This window comes from Eucyclogobius newberryi, unplaced genomic scaffold, assembly GCF_026437365.1.
Source record: "Eucyclogobius newberryi isolate DKJ021-1_F unplaced genomic scaffold, fEucNew1.0.hap1 SCAF_2, whole genome shotgun sequence".
NCBI lineage: Eukaryota > Metazoa > Chordata > Actinopteri > Gobiiformes > Gobiidae > Eucyclogobius > Eucyclogobius newberryi.
In genome coordinates, this window is record NW_027315834.1 from 20160205 (window position 1) to 20177422 (window position 17218).

The 17218-nt window shown below is 39.8% G+C and overlaps 2 protein-coding genes across 3 annotated transcripts; one reads left to right on the plus strand and one right to left on the minus strand.

The window, feature by feature from the left end:
- Positions 1 to 397: 397 nt before the first annotated feature.
- Positions 398 to 10423, minus strand: hapln1b (hyaluronan and proteoglycan link protein 1b). Of its 2 annotated transcripts, none has more exons than XM_072454197.1 (6): positions 10297 to 10423; positions 3917 to 4071; positions 3445 to 3608; positions 2297 to 2495; positions 1913 to 2215; positions 398 to 1806 (listed from the first exon to the last, which is right to left on the minus strand). In XM_072454197.1, exons 2-6 carry the CDS (start codon positions 4041 to 4043, stop codon positions 1517 to 1519), a joined length of 1083 nt encoding a protein of 360 aa, XP_072310298.1. In that variant the 5' UTR covers positions 4044 to 4071; positions 10297 to 10423; the 3' UTR covers positions 398 to 1516. The 2 variants fall into 2 exon arrangements, with proteins under 2 accessions (XP_072310298.1, XP_072310297.1); XM_072454196.1 differs by lacking the exon at positions 10297 to 10423 and adding an exon at positions 4340 to 4471.
- A 2866-nt stretch (positions 10424 to 13289) lies between these two features.
- cetn3 (centrin 3) lies at positions 13290 to 15032 on the plus strand. Its single transcript, XM_072453566.1, has 5 exons — positions 13290 to 13432; positions 13720 to 13855; positions 14274 to 14388; positions 14461 to 14652; positions 14817 to 15032. Exons 1-5 carry the CDS (start codon positions 13416 to 13418, stop codon positions 14858 to 14860), a joined length of 504 nt encoding a protein of 167 aa, XP_072309667.1. The 5' UTR covers positions 13290 to 13415; the 3' UTR covers positions 14861 to 15032.
- Positions 15033 to 17218: the final 2186 nt, after the last annotated feature.

Below are 17218 nucleotides of genomic sequence, written 5' to 3' on the forward strand. Positions count from 1 at the left end.
AAATGCCAATGGAGAGCTGTTTTTAACCTAAAAAAACATCTGTGTTTTTTGTCCAAATAAAGCTTGGTATAGGATCATGAATGGCCTGTGTGTTCTATGGCCATAAACAAGAATTGTGCAAGAACCAAGTCCTCATTTGAAAGCTCCTGGAGCACACATTACTGTGAAGCACAAAAATAGTCCAGAGCATTCTGTGCTGTCTCTTAAACTGCTTTGTGAGTATTTAATAAGTCCAATACAAGACACACAGACCTACCGGTAATCATGGATCATGTTTTTATTGTCTACAAGACATGACTTCTGATACAAAAGCATTTTTTTAACCTGTAATTGTTTACATCATGTCATAAAAAGAGCATTTGCAGGTTTGTTTGTTCAATTAAATCATAATATTATCAATGATAAGACTGTAGCATTTCCACTTAATTCCACTGATCCTTGACTTTTCGGGGATAAAGCCAAGTAAAACTTTAGTACAGCCAAAGGGGATGACCTCAGATTTTACCAGGGCCAGATGGGACCGTCTGAGTCTTACCCTAAAAAGTTCACTTACCCTAATGATAAAAGCAAGTGTTTTTTTTGCAGACAAACCGTAAGCATTGCAACGATCGCACCTTATATTGTTTTCTATTTTAAAAACTTTATGTCAAACAGTATAAGGCTACATGTGGCTTTTTACTTTACTAAAATAAACTGATTTTATCAAAAATAGCAGTTGTGATAACTCTATGCTGTGTGCTTTTCCATGCACGAGGCTAAGATAGATGCAGCCAAAATATCTATATTTTTTACATATACGCTCTAAGTTTTAGCATTTCTTATCATTGGTGTTACATCGCCTAAGATAGCCAGGCATGTTGAATTGCTGAATGGTGATTAGTAGTTCACTAAAACTACATATTCACTACTCTAAAGATTCCTTTAGTTCCTTAAATATTCTTCAATATGTGCTAAAAAAGGGAAGGGTTGTGTATTTTATGGGCTGTGAACGTATTGAGTTTTAAGTAAACAAATAAGGCCGGTTACAGTTTTACCATAAGAACATGACAATTATGTTAAAAAGTATAAAATAAAACACCAATTTTGTCTAATATTTGGTCCAACACATTCATAATAAAACAAAATAGAGAATGATTCAATACAAAGTACCCGTTGTAGCACCTTGTTATCACAGACTTCCTTTCAATGTTGTGAGCAGCTAAAAATCGTGGCTTGTACTTGAAGTTTTGTTAAGTGCCAAGTTTTAGTGCAACCGTAAGACTTGTTGCTGAGAGGCTTCTTATGTCTGTTTACCAGTAACAGTTAATATGAATGCTACTGCTTACAATACTTCAAAGGCATGGATTAAATAATAAGACTAATAGAATGTGTAAACTATACATGAGAATTTTTAGTATTAAGCACCAGAAACTCCATAACATCTCAATGAAATTAAGCATCACAGTTTAGTTGATACGACATATATGGCCTTCATAATTCACCCAGTCTCTTCTTCACTCTTTAGTCTGCGCTCCTCTCAATTGGGGCCTTTGAAGCAGTAAACTCCGTAGAGCTTGTGCTTTTTGTCAGGAAAGCCATTGAAGCGGACGGCGGCCTCGGTGGGGCTGCAGCGGCGCCGGGGGTGGGATATGGGGTAACGCACACTGCCGTCGGCCAACCAACCTGCATCGCAACGATCGTAGCCAAGCAGCTTCCAGGCAGCAACCATCTGGCCCACTTTGGCAATCTGAGCGCCATCCTTCTGACAAGCTCGCACCGCTTCATCATAGGTCAGTTTGGAACGCTGGATCAGGTAGTAGAACCGACCTGAGTGAGCAAAGCAAAAAGTCTTTAATGCAAACTGTGTGATACAAAAACTTACATCTGTCTGTTGAAAAGTATCGTTTCTAGCAGGAACGTGAACGCCACTTACCTTTGTAGTGGGATGTAAAGCAGAAGACGTCATAGTGATTCTTCTCTTTGTCCCGCACTCCATAGTTACGTACTCCAGGTACAGTGTTCTTGCCCCCGCAGGGTTCTCTGGGTATTGTGATGGGATACTGCACTGAGCCATCGCTAAGCCAGCCAGCATTGCACCAGTCCAATCCTCCTCTCCAAGCATCATAAAGCTGATCAAACGAGGCCACAGTGGCATCCTGCTCACGACACGCCCGCTCCGCATCGTAGTAGTTAAGGTTGTAACGACCGAGGCGAGGAAAGTAGGGGAAGACCACACCTAGGTACCAAACCAAGAAGGAAAATGTCTGGACATCATGTATTGTAAATGACCATATTCACATCGCTGTAAATTATATACCTTCAAGGTCAAGAGCTACTACTACTGTTGCATCCTCCAAACCATCAATAACTTCACATTTATACTTCCCATAATCCTCTAGGGAAATTTCTGAGATGACAAGAGACGCATCTGATGGAGAAGTGTTGAGTAAATGGACACGTCCATGAAAACGACCGTAACTTCTTTTGTGAAAATCCATGGAAACAAAGACATCCACCTTTTAACAAGATTAACAAAGATTATTGGTTCACTCAGACCATCACAAATTCCATATGCAGTGACATATATCTTTATACAAGTAATTGTTACCTGTAGTATCTTTGCGCATTAGAGTTCCCATAATTGTGGTCATAATCTCAGTGTTGTCTGCGTACACTGGTGTCAGAACGTGTGTGAAAGGCTGAGAGACTCCTTGATGTAAAGTGCTTTGAATACCCATTGGATATAGAACAGTGCTATATAAGATATGACCAATGTGACTAATGAGATGATTACTTCTTATTTGCTATTTTAAAGACTCTTTCACACACATTATATATATATATATATATATGTGTATATATATGTATATATATATATATATGTATATATATATATATATATATATATATATATATGTATATATATATGTGTATATATATATATATATATATATATATGTAACCAGTCTATACATCATTGCAGTATAATCACACAAAATCTGTATTATTTTTGTTTAATATTGTGTTCAACATACCTGGTATTTGTTTTATTATGCTGTCAGTGTCCTCCAGCCCCTGCTTCTTCTTCGTGTGTTCCCCTTATAAATTTGACGGTCGTGACTTCCTCTTCCCTTTTAATATCTCTGTCTCGGGAAGAGGTCAGTCATCCATCGTGTCGTCCTGTATGTTTTATGTGTTGTATATTGATTTAATTGTTGTTATATCCTTTTTTAGTTTGGGCTGGATTTGCCTCGGGGCACGTGTTAACTTGTTTGGTGTTTTTCTGTTAACCAGTTGACAAGAATAAACGAGGGTGCCTCCAAAGGATAAACCGTGTCTCGTGGCCATTCATAACACAACGCAAGAACAATCTGGTCACACTTATATAGTAGTATACACAGTAAGCACACTATTGTTCGTACAGGTTTGTCATAGTGTGTACGTTAGTGTTGTGGATGCACTAACCTCTTTGAGATAGTCAGAAGTCAGTTTTGTCCATTTGATCCTCATTTTGCGATTGGGAGCAAGACTTTCATCTCTCTGAATCTTACATGGTAAAGTAACATTCCCACCTCGTCTAGTTATCACTTTGGACTGTTCTGCCAGAACCGAAAGTCGAGGACCGTTTTCTGCAAAATAGTTATTAAAATGTCTTACTTACATTGTGTTTTGTTGGATATCCTACATATAGTTTGTCTGTAATGTCATTGTGTTTGTGTGACAACAATTGATATGGATAGTCACATGGTTGTCTTTGGAAACACAACATTTCAGCGTTAGACAGTTAGTATAAGATAGAGCTGACGACCCTCCACATCGCCCTTATCAGTGAGGCGTGGTGCCACAATGCTCTGATTAGCAGCGGACACTCAAGACACAGCGTAGTGAGTGTGGGAAACACAAAACAGAGATTGCATCTTCTCATGAATTAACTCACCTATAACATAGATGGTCCTGGAGTGCTCTAGCTCAGGATACAGTGCATCTAACTGTCTGAGAGTTTGTAGGGCTGATCTGTCGGCTGCTGCCACAGAGACCAAGACTAAGATCAGCAAACAAATCATCTTTGGTCAAAGTGGAAGAATGTTCACACTGCAGAGAAACACAGGACACACTGAGTAAGTACAAAGAAAAGTCAGGACAAAGACAAAGGCAAAATCAAGCATTTCACTGCAGTACACAGGCTCGGGACACCTTCTATCTGCAATGCTGTGCCTCTCAGCACGAACTCGAATTATGCCAGAGGAGGGTATCCTGCATCCTTTTGCTCCACACTCATCCAGCCTATCAAGCACTACTTCAGTGAACTCAACTGACACTAACGCCATTAGTCTGTTACAGTAAATTAGTATATACATACTGGGTTGCAGATGTATCATCCAGCAGTGCAAGGACGCAGCCTGCTGTAGAGCATGGCAGCAGCAATCAGAGTCCACAACTTCACAGAGACCGTCACTGTGCAGCTTTCCCTACCGAGCACATTCACCTTACACACACCTCCCTGCAGCCACACTCACACACGCACACACACACACTAGCACACTAGCACACGCACACACACACACACACACACTAGCACAAACTCACACACACACACACACACACACACTAGCACACGCACACACGCACACACTCACACACACACACACACACGCGCACACTCACACACTAGCACGCAGGCACACACACACACACACTCACACAGGCACACACACACACACACTCACACAGGCACACACACACACACACTAGCAGACACACACACACACACACTAGCGCACACACACACACGCACAGACACACACACTCGCACACACACACTCACGCACACACACACTAGCACACACTCACACACACACACACACACACATACACACACACAAGGATACAACTGTGCAATGAATATTTTCTTATGTCCTTATATCATTCTCTATTATTTGATATTATTATAAATTGTCCCTGCATACAAACTAATTCTGATGTTACTAGTTTAATAGTATAATAGTTCTGGCTGTTAATGTTTGATTTATACTTCAGCATTACTGTAGATTACACACTAATATGACTTTTTGTGACTCAAGTAACAGAAAACTGTGGCTTTAAAATGATCATGTTAAAGTGATCATAGTTATATATTTACTACAGTGATCATAGTTATATCTTTACTACAGTGATCATAGTTACTACAGTGATCATAGTTATATCTTTACTACAGTGATCATAGTTATATCTTTACTACAGTGATCATAGTTATATCTTTACTACAGTGATCAGTTATATATTTACTACAGTGATCATAGTTATATCTTTACTACAGTGATCATAGTTACTACAGTGATCATAGTTATATCTTTACTACAGTGATCATAGTGATGCCTTTACTACAGTGGGCCTTACTCTGTGCTCTATGTTCAGATGTGTCTCTGTCTATTAGCAGTGGTCTCCACGGTGCCAGCCTCTTAATCTCCATTCACTCTTAAAGTGCTGATGTGCCGGCCCTTCAGCCACTGTGAGATCTGCAGTCAGCAGAAAGACGCTGCAGCACACACGGACTGTGCCATCTCATCACACACACTCATGTTTAACTCCAGGGAGGTGGGGAGCTCGTCCAAGCTATGAATTCAGGGAAAACTGTCCAGTATTGAGTCTTTAGGACAGGAGTTATTGGTGTGTGAAATGAGAAAAAACAATGGGATATGCACAAAAAGGCCCGTGCTGATCCATTAGCAGGTGTAAACTATAAAGCAGCGTTTTACAGCGCTCTGTGTGTAGTTAAGGGGCCTGAGTGTTTGAACTGTGGAAAAGATAACAGATTACTAAAGTATGTGCTCCATGACAGATTGACACAACTGGATCTGTGTAGAGCTAAAACAAGGAGAAGTTTCTTTTGGCCAGGTGCGTCCCCGTGTCCCCTCCTTGTCCTTGACACGCACACACCAGCCATTCACCTATGCAGTCATCAAAGAATTCAATTGTATGGTTAGGATACAACAGATGTATTGCAGATTGACTATAAGAACTTAAAGGTTTACAGAGAGAGAGAGAGAACACAGGCTTGTTTTATCCATATTAGTTCAAATGTTAGCTCTTAGATCTGTATTTACATTTCCTCAGTAAAGTGTTCCATTACTATGTGTTTACTCTGGGTTTTTGTGAATCGCGTTGCCATTTCAAGAGCACTTTACGCAATCTAAATATTATTTCTGATTATTTACAATTTTGTACTTGCGTTTTTATTTATATACACTTCTCCACTCGAATCCCAAACTGGGTTTTATGTTCTCAAAACAATGTTTTGCTGTCTGAACATAAACAGCAGGAAGGAGGGTCCCAAAGTCCTCTCAATCACAAGCAGCCACGCCCCCTCATTTACATACTACAAGTGACACAGAAACACCATGTGGAAAAAGAAAAACGGAAATACATGAATGTGGATATTCATATTTCTTAAAGATAACTGAATCAAAAACGAAATAAATGCTTTTGAAAAATAAATCATTCTAAAAAATAAATACACAGAAATGCATGAATCAATACAGACATTTATTTTTGCTCTTCAATGGCCAGTATTATGTATTCATGTATAAATTAAAGTATTTATTTACACATTCATGTTTTTATTCATATTTCTTTTTTTGTTAATTTGTTTCCAATCATGTCATTTTTGATCTTCCAGTTACACTGTATACATAAATGTTTAGAACCTTTAGTCACTTAATAGTTGGACAGGGCATTCAACCAAAAATTGCTTATGTACGTTTTAAGTTTTACAATCCAAACTACATTTCTGTGTTTTCATGCGCATATATTGCTTGATTTTTGGTCACTTAAAGGCGGTATGGACGATTTTTCGGCGATTTGAGAACGCAAGCGGAAGTGCGCATGCGCACTCCCCCGTGCGGACTGATACAACACACACGTGCGTTTGTTTATTAGCGCAACGGAGCGCATCGCATCGCTCGTCTCCCGTAGATTTCTGTCCACTTCCGCGTCAGCTCGAACTGTCTTTCTCCGTCTTCATTTTGCCCCTTACACTGAGGGAACTATATTATGATAGATCCATGCGCTTAGGCACGCGGAGACGTTGGGACGAGCCTGACGCGGCTGCAGGTGAGCGATAGGTGCGTTTTATGATTGATACGTGGCAGGACAAATGATTTATCCATGCCACGAGGAAATATGATAAAAAAATTGCTGAAAAAATCGTCCATACCACCTTTATGGTCTCTGACAGTTTGATTTACACTCAATCACTTTATCCAAACATTAGTTTTCTTTAAAAAATATAAAATTTATAACGATGAACAATTATAACGACAATTATGGAGCTGTTAAGTGAGAAGAAAGAAAAAAACCTTATCAAGCGTTCAGAGAAAATGTCATAATTGACATTACTGAGGTTAGAGTTGGGACATTTCTCGGCTTGAATGTCTTCAAACTTGTCACCACCAAGATAAAGTATGAGATTTCTACATTATTCTGGCACTATTCTTCTAATGTCAACCAAAATACACAACAAAACATGAATTATTTAATTTTTGGGGTTCAGTCTTTATGGATATGAATCTAACTAATAAGGATCCTCCAGTTTTCATAAATCTATTGATATGTGTTCAAATTAAGTAGGCTTGGCTGACATAGGGCCGTAGTAACTCGATACACAGATGTGACTAATGCTGCATGTTCTGCTATTGAGATAAACGCAAGGAGCAACTGTAACTTATGTAGAAAGCACAATATGTAGTAACTTGAAAGACTTATGTTACTGAGCATCCATCCATCCATCCATTTTCTACCGCTTGTTCCCTTTCGGGGTCGCGGGTGACTGGAGCCTATCCCAGTGACTTCGGGCCTTAGGCGGGGTACACCCTGGACAGCCAACACCAAGACATAACAGACAAACATTCACTCTCACATTCATTCACTAGGGCCAATTTTAGAGTCACCAATTTTGCCTAACACATGCATGTCTTTGGACGGTGGGAGGAGCCGGAGAACCCGGAGAGAACCCACGGTAACACGGGGAGAACACGCAGACTCCACCCAGAGAGATCATGTGATGTTGGTCTGGTCCGGGAATCAAACCCATGATCTCCTTCTTGGGAGGCAAGAGCGCTAACCGCCTTTGCCACCGTGCACCGTGTTAATGAGCATATGTAGCATAATTGACCCCAAATGTAAATGCAACCATGTTGTTTGTGAATTAATGTTCACAGCATTCTGTTTTTAAGACACCAAGCAAATTTATTTGGGATACAGTTTTACCTGTTTATTCCCCCCACGCTAATCCTCCAGCCTTGGTACTGACAAAGACTGAATGTTACCTTAAGGGACCATCAACAATATAAAACCTTTAGTTTAATGTACTGCAGCTGGTGGAAATGTACTGCTTTCTAGGTGTTGAGTGTATGAAGTTGTATGTTTTCAGGGCGGGGTACAAACATCCGGGTACTTGGAATGCAAAAATAGCCAAGAGTTTATGTGTGGAGCAAAAGTGAGTTCAACACAGGTCTTTTGCCTCAAAACTGCTGTGAACAACGTCTGACGTCACTGTCACACCACCTGCTACAAAGAGACCTCAGTCAGAGCATTTTGGGCCTATGATGCCCCGACTCAAAATGGGTGGAAACCAACACATTACGTGCTGCCCAGTGGTCGAGTGGTTAAGGCAGAGCACACATATGCCGGGCTTCAAGTGCAGCCAACTGCAGTGAGTTTAATAAAGCCTACGGGCCAGAAAATCTTTGAAAAGGCTGGTACAACTCTGTTACTCTGTTTATAATTAATGAAGTTTTCATACTACAACACTACTATTACTACAATACTGAGAGTAAAATGAAATGTTCCGGGCTCCACTCTGTCTTTCCCAGTGTGTCCTCACTGCATCAAATATTTTTAATTCAAATTATATTGAATACAAATTATATTCAATAAGTACAAATATTGGCAAAATAGTAATTATTTTGCAAATATATAACAATTGTTTTGAGAACTGCTTATATTTGTGGGCATTGCAATAGATTTTAAAATCTTGATATCCTCAAATCTGTGATCAGCCTCGACATCAAAACAATGGATTAGCGTATCGGCTGGGAAAATCAGACCATCCCATCTGATTTGGATTTTTTTTCCATTATTATTTCTTTATCCACTTTTCCTTTACAAGTGTAAGTTGAATGCAACCATAGGAACCATTCCTGAGCTGTAGGTTGCATTAAGATCCACAGTTCTGCCAAACGACTCCCTGAGTCTGCTCTGTCCCCTGCTGTGTGAGATAATTTATGATGCCTTTTCCTCAGCCCACCTCTGTGAAGCTACAGTTAAAAGTGTTGTGTCTCTTCGTTCCACTGTGACCTTATTTTTCAAAGACATGGCTGAAGGTTTTATCTATGTTTTATGTGGCCGCTTAAGGTGTCAAGAGGTAAATTCCAGGGGTCATGGGTCAGCTAAGTTCACCGAAAATGATATTACCAGGCCTACAGCATGAAGACTTAAAGTTACATTTGATTGATGATGATGATTTTTTACTTTCCATGGGCCTCAAATAAACTAAACATTAAGACAAATCCTGCTGCTTTTCAAGTATGTTGACACAATATGTTGTTATTATTTGTACTTTGTGTGATAAAGAACCAGTGTTCACTTAACAGTATTTATTTTTTCAAGAAGTAGAGGGTTAAAGAAATGTCTCCCAAGGTAAGAGTGAAACAACTTTGATAAGTTTTCAATTAAATCAATGAAATTGGTCATTCATATTTTATATGCAGGGAGTAGAAAAGGATGGTTGCAGGACGATTTTCTCTGAAACCTCCCATTGATCAGCAAAGGCCAAAGTGGGTGCATAAGGGCACAGAACAGGGTCAGGGTGGAGACACCATGTCTAAGCCAATGCACAGACAGAGATTCTAGGGGAATAAACTCGGCTTGAAGATGTCACATCTAAATCATTTTGCCCCTGCTGAATTTGTTCAACCACAACTATGAAAACAAGCACAGATATGTCGCATTTCACTCAGAGATTCAGTACAGGGCTTTATTTACAGTACAATACAAGTTGATTTAATAATTATAAGAATTAATACAGGATTTTTCCCTCCCCAACAGTCACACTGGCAGCATTAAACACAAAAGTTGGAACACTAGACAAGCTACTGCAACACGCAAACAACTTTTCAGAGGATTTGCGCGCGTATGTTACAAAATATATATTACAATTCTTGTCAAACTATTTTTTACAAGCTTCTAATCTAAATAGAACTATGGATGGCTTCACAGTCTAATTCATTTAGATCGCAGGCTACACTGGACATGCGTTACCTCAGTTACGGCGATGTTCCACGATAAGGTCCCGCAGGTCAGTCCGACAGAGATGTTTCCCTCGTGTAACGGGGCCAACAATGAGTCCTCTCCACTGGCGCTTTGATGCGCGCTCACGCTCCTCCTCGCGCAGGGATGGGGCTCTGCATGGGCAGGTAATCCGTCCACTACAGGGGCCACTTTCAGTCACTTGGTGTCGTCACAGACTGGGTAATTAAATGAACAGAGTTGGAGTTAGTCAGATCTTTTTTGCAGAACATTACTGAGAGCTTCTATTATGAAACAAGAGCTGCACACGCCCTTCTATGACATCTCTATGCAAACGAACCTCTGTTGCACAATCTGTTTACTTTTACCCTCTTTGAGATTATTTGTGCAAATAATTCCCTTAATCTACAGATTTACACATCTACACTTTATAATCTGTTCAAATGTGAGGAGATTTGGTGTCAGGTCCAAAGAGTTATTAGTAAACAAGAACAGGCTTGCACAATACTAAGGTTACAAAAAAATCATTCAATATTAAACAGTCCAAACTGTAATTTATGCTGTTTTGAGTGATTACACATTATATACAATGACAGGCCTTGTGGGCCCAAACATTCTGTCATGTTTTGTGCAAAAAAGCTCAGTGATATTTATTAAGTTCCACACAATCTAGACGTATCTTACCTTAAATGACACTGAACAATGAAGCCTATTTATCACCTTTGCAGACAAGTAAGAGGAAGACCCATTATTGAATGTTAATTTTGTTATGTTACGTGCCATGGCTTTGATGTAATTTAGCAAAAGGATGTTCCTCAATTGTTGAGGATTGTTTAAACTTCTATTTTTAACATTGGCATGATGTGAAAGTTCACTAAATCTCAACCCAGAATCTAACCTCTACCTTTCCAAGCAATTGCATTTTTGTTTGCATTTAGGATTTTAGGTCAGTGACGCAGTAAACGCTTACCCCCTGTGCATTGGGTAAAACTGCCCCGTTAACTCATTGTTGCGGTCACTGCTTCTCCGTCACACAGTTGAAGGCATAAAAGTTGAAAAGGTCAGCAATCAGACGCTGCTGTAAGCAGAGAGGCTCTGTTAAGCAAGATTGGTCTGTAGTAAACTAATTGCTGCCAACACACTGCTGTCTTGTAGCTGACTAAAGCTCTACAACTATTACATACAATGGCCTGTAAAATGTTTGCAATTTTGATTTGATTGTTTCCCACCAGCAAAAGGAGACTTGTTACAGAGTCCAAGTTTGAGCATACAAGGGGTCTTTCTAAGTTTGGGGTGGGGGTTGAGGTTTAATGACATGAACACATAGTTGCCTAACACTAAGGATTTAATATGCTTAGAGTAACCACACCCCACAACTCTGTGTGAAGAACCATTCACAATTCAATCAAAATATCTTAATATCTAAACTACGTGACATTCAGGTCATCCACAATGAATCTCTCTATAAACACATGGTCAGGAGTTTAATGTATTCCAGGTTTTAAATTTGTGAACAAAATATTAAAGAAAACTTAACAAAGTTTGTTGGTCCAAACACAGAAGGTGCTTTCTGAGGCAGGCCAGGTCTCACCCTGCCCCCATCCTCACCCTCCAGCTGCCCGGATGTGGACCCACACATGGGATAAATGTCCAGCCTTGTGTTACCCCACATGTACTGCAGTGGCTTGCTCACATGTGGTTTCTTCAGAAAGCTGTCTCTGTATGAGCTATTGATTCTGGATCAGGTAAAGCCCTTTTCAATTTGCCTCCTCCTCAATAAGAACAGACTCTATACAATCAAAAGAAGGAGACTTCAAATGTATATTTGAGGACAAACAGAACAGAATTCCATCACTGAAAACTCCTGCCATCCTCACTCGCCCACCACAAAATTAGGAGACTTTCACACTGGGTGTAGTCAAGGGTTTTGTTTTTTCCAACTATAGTAAATAAGCCTATTTTTCCGTCATCAGTCGAGATGTGGAGGGGAAATCCTGGGGGTTTTCTGGGACCCAGATAGGACTTGTGTCCCAGTCTCTATCTGAGCTCACAGATGTGGGGAAGGAGACACTTGAAGATAAGGAGAGACCGAGTGGCACTAAACAAAACTGTCAAAGTGAGCAAAAGACATTGGCGTGGGCCTTGGTTGTCCGTCTGTGGGCTGCAGGTTGAAAGTGGTTGTCGGAGTGAGGATTTTGAATTTTCTCTCTCTGGGTTATGAGGCCATGAAGCCTATGAAAAGTGTTTATTTTTGTTTGCCCAAAAACAAAAGCATGTTTTTTTTCATTCATTTTGGATGGTATTGCAAATTATTTTTAAAAAAATGAAATGAGCAGGCTTGCATCAACACAAAATGTACCCTTACTTAGCCTGAACAAACAAACAAACAAACAAACAAACAAACACACAGATTTCACTCTGATCTTAGACACACATTTTAAAGCTGGATGACAGTAGCTGTGAGCTCTTAGCTTGGTGTTGTAGTGTGATCTGTAGGACAGAGCACCGGAAGAGGCTGAGTTCAGGCCAATTTAAGGGCAACTGTGTGTAAATATTCACTTCAAGATGATCATTTCATTTATCTGAACGTTTGGCTCATTTGTCCGAACGTTTCACAGCTCTTCGCCATGTTTGCCAGCATGGTATTTTATTGTATCTAATATTATCTAACAGCCCTTATTAGCTATGATAACTATGTATGTTTTTGTATGTATGTATGTATGTGTGTGTGTGTGTGTGTGTGTGTGTGTGTGTGTGTTTATTTATTTATTGTCAGGCTGTGGCATTGCCAACACATTTCCACAAGAGGTCACATGTTAGCTTACTTTCCGATGAAAGCGAGAAGCTGCTAACATTTCAATAACCCCAGATATTGAAACAAAAGTCTACACAGTAAAGTTGAGTGATTCTAGTCTGTACATCTTATACAGACAATGGTACACTGCGCGTATATCCAAGGTTTTAGACAGCGCAATGACAATAACCAATCAGCGCATACTTCACTGCTGCCTAGTAACCACAGACCAATAGAAACGATTTGTGTGAGCGAGCGCGGATAAAGGGATTTGTTGTGTTTGGGTTCGAGCTGAGTCGTGTGTATCTGCTCTTTTGTTGTCAGTAACCTGTCCAAAATGAGTCTGTCCTTGAGGTAAAGCTGTCACGCACACGTTCCTTTAAATCAAATGCACGTAGCAGGTTCCACGGCTTTGTTTACGATATCTGCCATGCTAACGTTAGCATACCATTGATTCTTTTTGAAAGTGGTCTATCTTAATGGGTGTTCTTTGATTTATTTCTTATAATGCAACTGTTGTTTGCAGTTCTTAACCTCACTCTTGCTAAACATGTTTACGTTACACGAGTTGTTAGAGATGTAATTCATGCTTTTTTGTCTTTCAAATCAAAGTAACGTGTCAATGCTTTTTCATGTTTCAGAACTGAGCTTGCTGTGGACAAAACTAAGCGCAAGAAAAGAAGAGAGCTCACTGAAGATCAGAAACATGAAATTAAAGAGGCGTTTGAGCTGTTTGACACAGACAAAGATAAAGAGATTGACTACCATGAACTTAAGGTACATGCTTCGTGTTTTCATTGTAAATGAACCCTTTTCTAGAGCCAAGTTGTAAATTATGATTATTCTTACAGCTGGTATCTTACTTTGATGCCTTTAAAGCCATCTACTGCTCTTGATTGTTCACACTTAAGTGTGATTGGTTTAATCTGCCTGTCACTCATGACAGAGGCTGACCAATAGGAGGAGTGGGTTGGGAAAAATATTAGTTTTAGCCATATTCAATGGTATTAGCGTAAGATTAAACAAAAAAAAAACCACAATAACACTAAAAACTGGAATCGGATCACAATTTTATTTTCATCATCACATTGCCCAGACCTGTTGGTATGTCACTAGTATTGTATAATGTCATGTAATCATGTATTCTTCAGTAATGAAATGGTGTTCATCATTACTAACTATGTAATCACTGCAGGTTGCAATGAGAGCGCTCGGATTTGAAGTAAAAAAAGTGGATGTGCTAAAAATACTAAAGGACTATGACCGAGAAGGGAATGGAAAGATTACATTTGAAGATTTTAATGAAGTTGGCAAGTATTTTGTATTACTTTTTTTGTATAAAGTAAGCCATGTAGGCTAATTGTTGCATTCTCTCTCTACAGTAACAGATCGTATATTGGAAAGGGACCCAAAGGAAGAGATCTTAAAAGCTTTCAAATTGTTTGATGACGATGAATCAGGGAAAATCAGTCTGAGGAACCTAAGGCGGGTCGCACGTGAACTCGGGGAAAGCATTGGTGATGAAGAGCTGCGCAGCATGATTGATGAGTTTGATATTGACGGAGATGGAGAAAGTACGTCTACATCTACACCACACTACATCCATCACTGCCTTAATATAACTGCCTTAATATAATGTTGTAGTTGTGTTGTAGTGTTGTAATGTAAATTAATACTGCAACCTGGAAAGAATGTCTATCTACTGACTAGTAACACATTTTTTGTTTGCCTTTATTAGTAAACCAGGACGAGTTCCTTGCAATTATGACCGGAGAGCCCTAATAACTCTGCCGGAAAACACAGAGGAACTTTCTGAATCGTTGGAAATCTTATTTGAGACTTCTTCAAATGTAAACATTTACATGGGAACTTCGCTTAACCTCATTGTTGTAATAATAACATAATCTCCACCGTCAAAAAGAAAATGTTTTGTGTCTTACGGTAGACTAAAGCAAATTGTTATTTATTTTTCCTCCAGCGTCTCCTTTGGTGTGGTTTGTGTATTATTGTACAAACAATATTTGTTAAAAACTGTGTTTTGATTATGTATTTATTTCTGTTACTAAATTGATAAATAGGCCTTTTTAAAACACACCCTCTTGGACTTTACTTTTTTTGTTTGATATATTTTAGCTGCCCGCTAGAGGGAGCCACTGCATTTGTAGCTGATTACTCCATTGCGCAAGAGCAAAGTGTTAATTGCTAATAAATCAAATAACAACAGAATAGGGCAGATATGAGGATAATAAAATATGTAGAAATAGGTACTAGATATCTATTCACCAGTGCCCTTATACTCACAATGTGACACAAAGCCTCTAGGCAGGGCCCTTGCCCCTGTTATTTGGCTCATGATTTAAATGAAGACCTTAATGGGATAATTTGATTCAAAATGAATGGCTCGCTTTACTTTTCCTCTCACTTGCAGCATGTGTGGACTGTAGTGAACTAACCCAATTTACTTAGATAACTTTGGCTGGTCAAACCAGAGAAGTCTGTTGTGTTCTGCATATTTGAAGCCTTAAGTTTTAGAAACAAATGAAGTTGTACTGTAAAAGAAGGCCTGACTGAAACGCATGAAAGTCTGCTGTAAAGATGTTGATCATCCTTCATCCAGCCAATACGGCCTGGATAGACATCAGTTGCCCTTGCTTTGTCACATGCTCAGCTGTTGGTCCCTCGACCAGAGCAACACATGGTCCAGAAATAAACTGTCCCAGTTCCTCCCCAGTTACAACCTCCTCCTCCCTCTGTGGTCTCAACTCTACCAGTGCATGCTCTCACAAATGTATATACTCTTATTTGTCCTGGCCACAATTATCTCTCCTGATGAGAATCCTTAAAATACACAATTCAAGCTGAGCTCCCTGGGGCGTGTCCACACTTTGTTTCACTGAGATTGCACCCACATCTTTAAGGTTTCATTTGTTATAGCCTTAGTTAAATGTAATATTTGCATTGATTAAATAATTTTAAATGATTTGATTTATAAATATAAATGCGTTATTTACTTTTTTGGCAATATAATAAATAAAGGTAAACAAAATATCTCTTTACCTCCCCCTCACCAGTGAACATCCAGGGACGGGACATTGAGAGAGTGGACTCATACAAGTACCTGGGTGTTCATCTGAACCACAAACTGGACTGGACTCATAACACAGACGCACTGTACAGGAAGAGCCAGAGTCGGCTCTACCTCCTGAGGAGACTCAGGTCTTTTGGAGTGACAGGGCCACTCCTGAAGACCTTCTACGACTCTGTGGTGGCATCAGCCCTCCTGTACGGTGTGGCCTGTTGGAGCAGCAGCATCACAGAGAGGGAGAGGAAGAATCTGGACAAAGTCATCAAGAAGTCCAGCTCCGTCCTGGGCTGTGCTCTGGACTCGGTGCAGGAGGTGGGGGACAGGAGGGTCCTGGCTAGATTCACATCTATGCTGGACCATGAGTGTCGCCCCCTGCAGGACACTCTGTCCGCTCTGGAGAGCAGCTTCAGTGACAGACTGATCCACCCTCGCTGTGGGAGGGAGAGGTTTCGCAGGTCTTTCCTTCCTGCTGCTGTCAGACTTTATAGCAAAAACTGTTAGTACTGAACACTCGCAATACTGACCTAACCATGTGCAATTCTGTCATATGTGCAATTGCTGTTGGAATTCATGTGCAATCTATGTGCTGTCGTGACACATATTCATGTGCAATTACTGTCGTGATCACATGCAATGGTATTTATGTATTTATTTATTTGTCTATGGGAGTTTTTATTTATTTATAGGAGATCTTCTACTGAAAATGTTTTTCAGACTTCCTATAAGTGATCTGTTCTTCTGTATCTACCTCTGTATCTACCTGCGTTGCACCAATGAAATTTCCCCATGTGGGACAATAAAGGAATATCTTATCTTATCTTATCGTAATAAAGCTCACGCTATCCCAGCATGCACCACCAAAACCTATCAAACTTTTCAAAGCTTTTTGCAGATCAGGATTTACATATCATGCGCGGGAAGAGCATTTTACCGGAAAAAGCTCCAGATTGACAAGAAAAGGGGATTTCTGTAACTGAAATAGTGAGTCAAGCCTCACATTAACAAAGCTACAAATGTATTTCTATATCAATTTAGATTTTTTAAATTAAGATTGA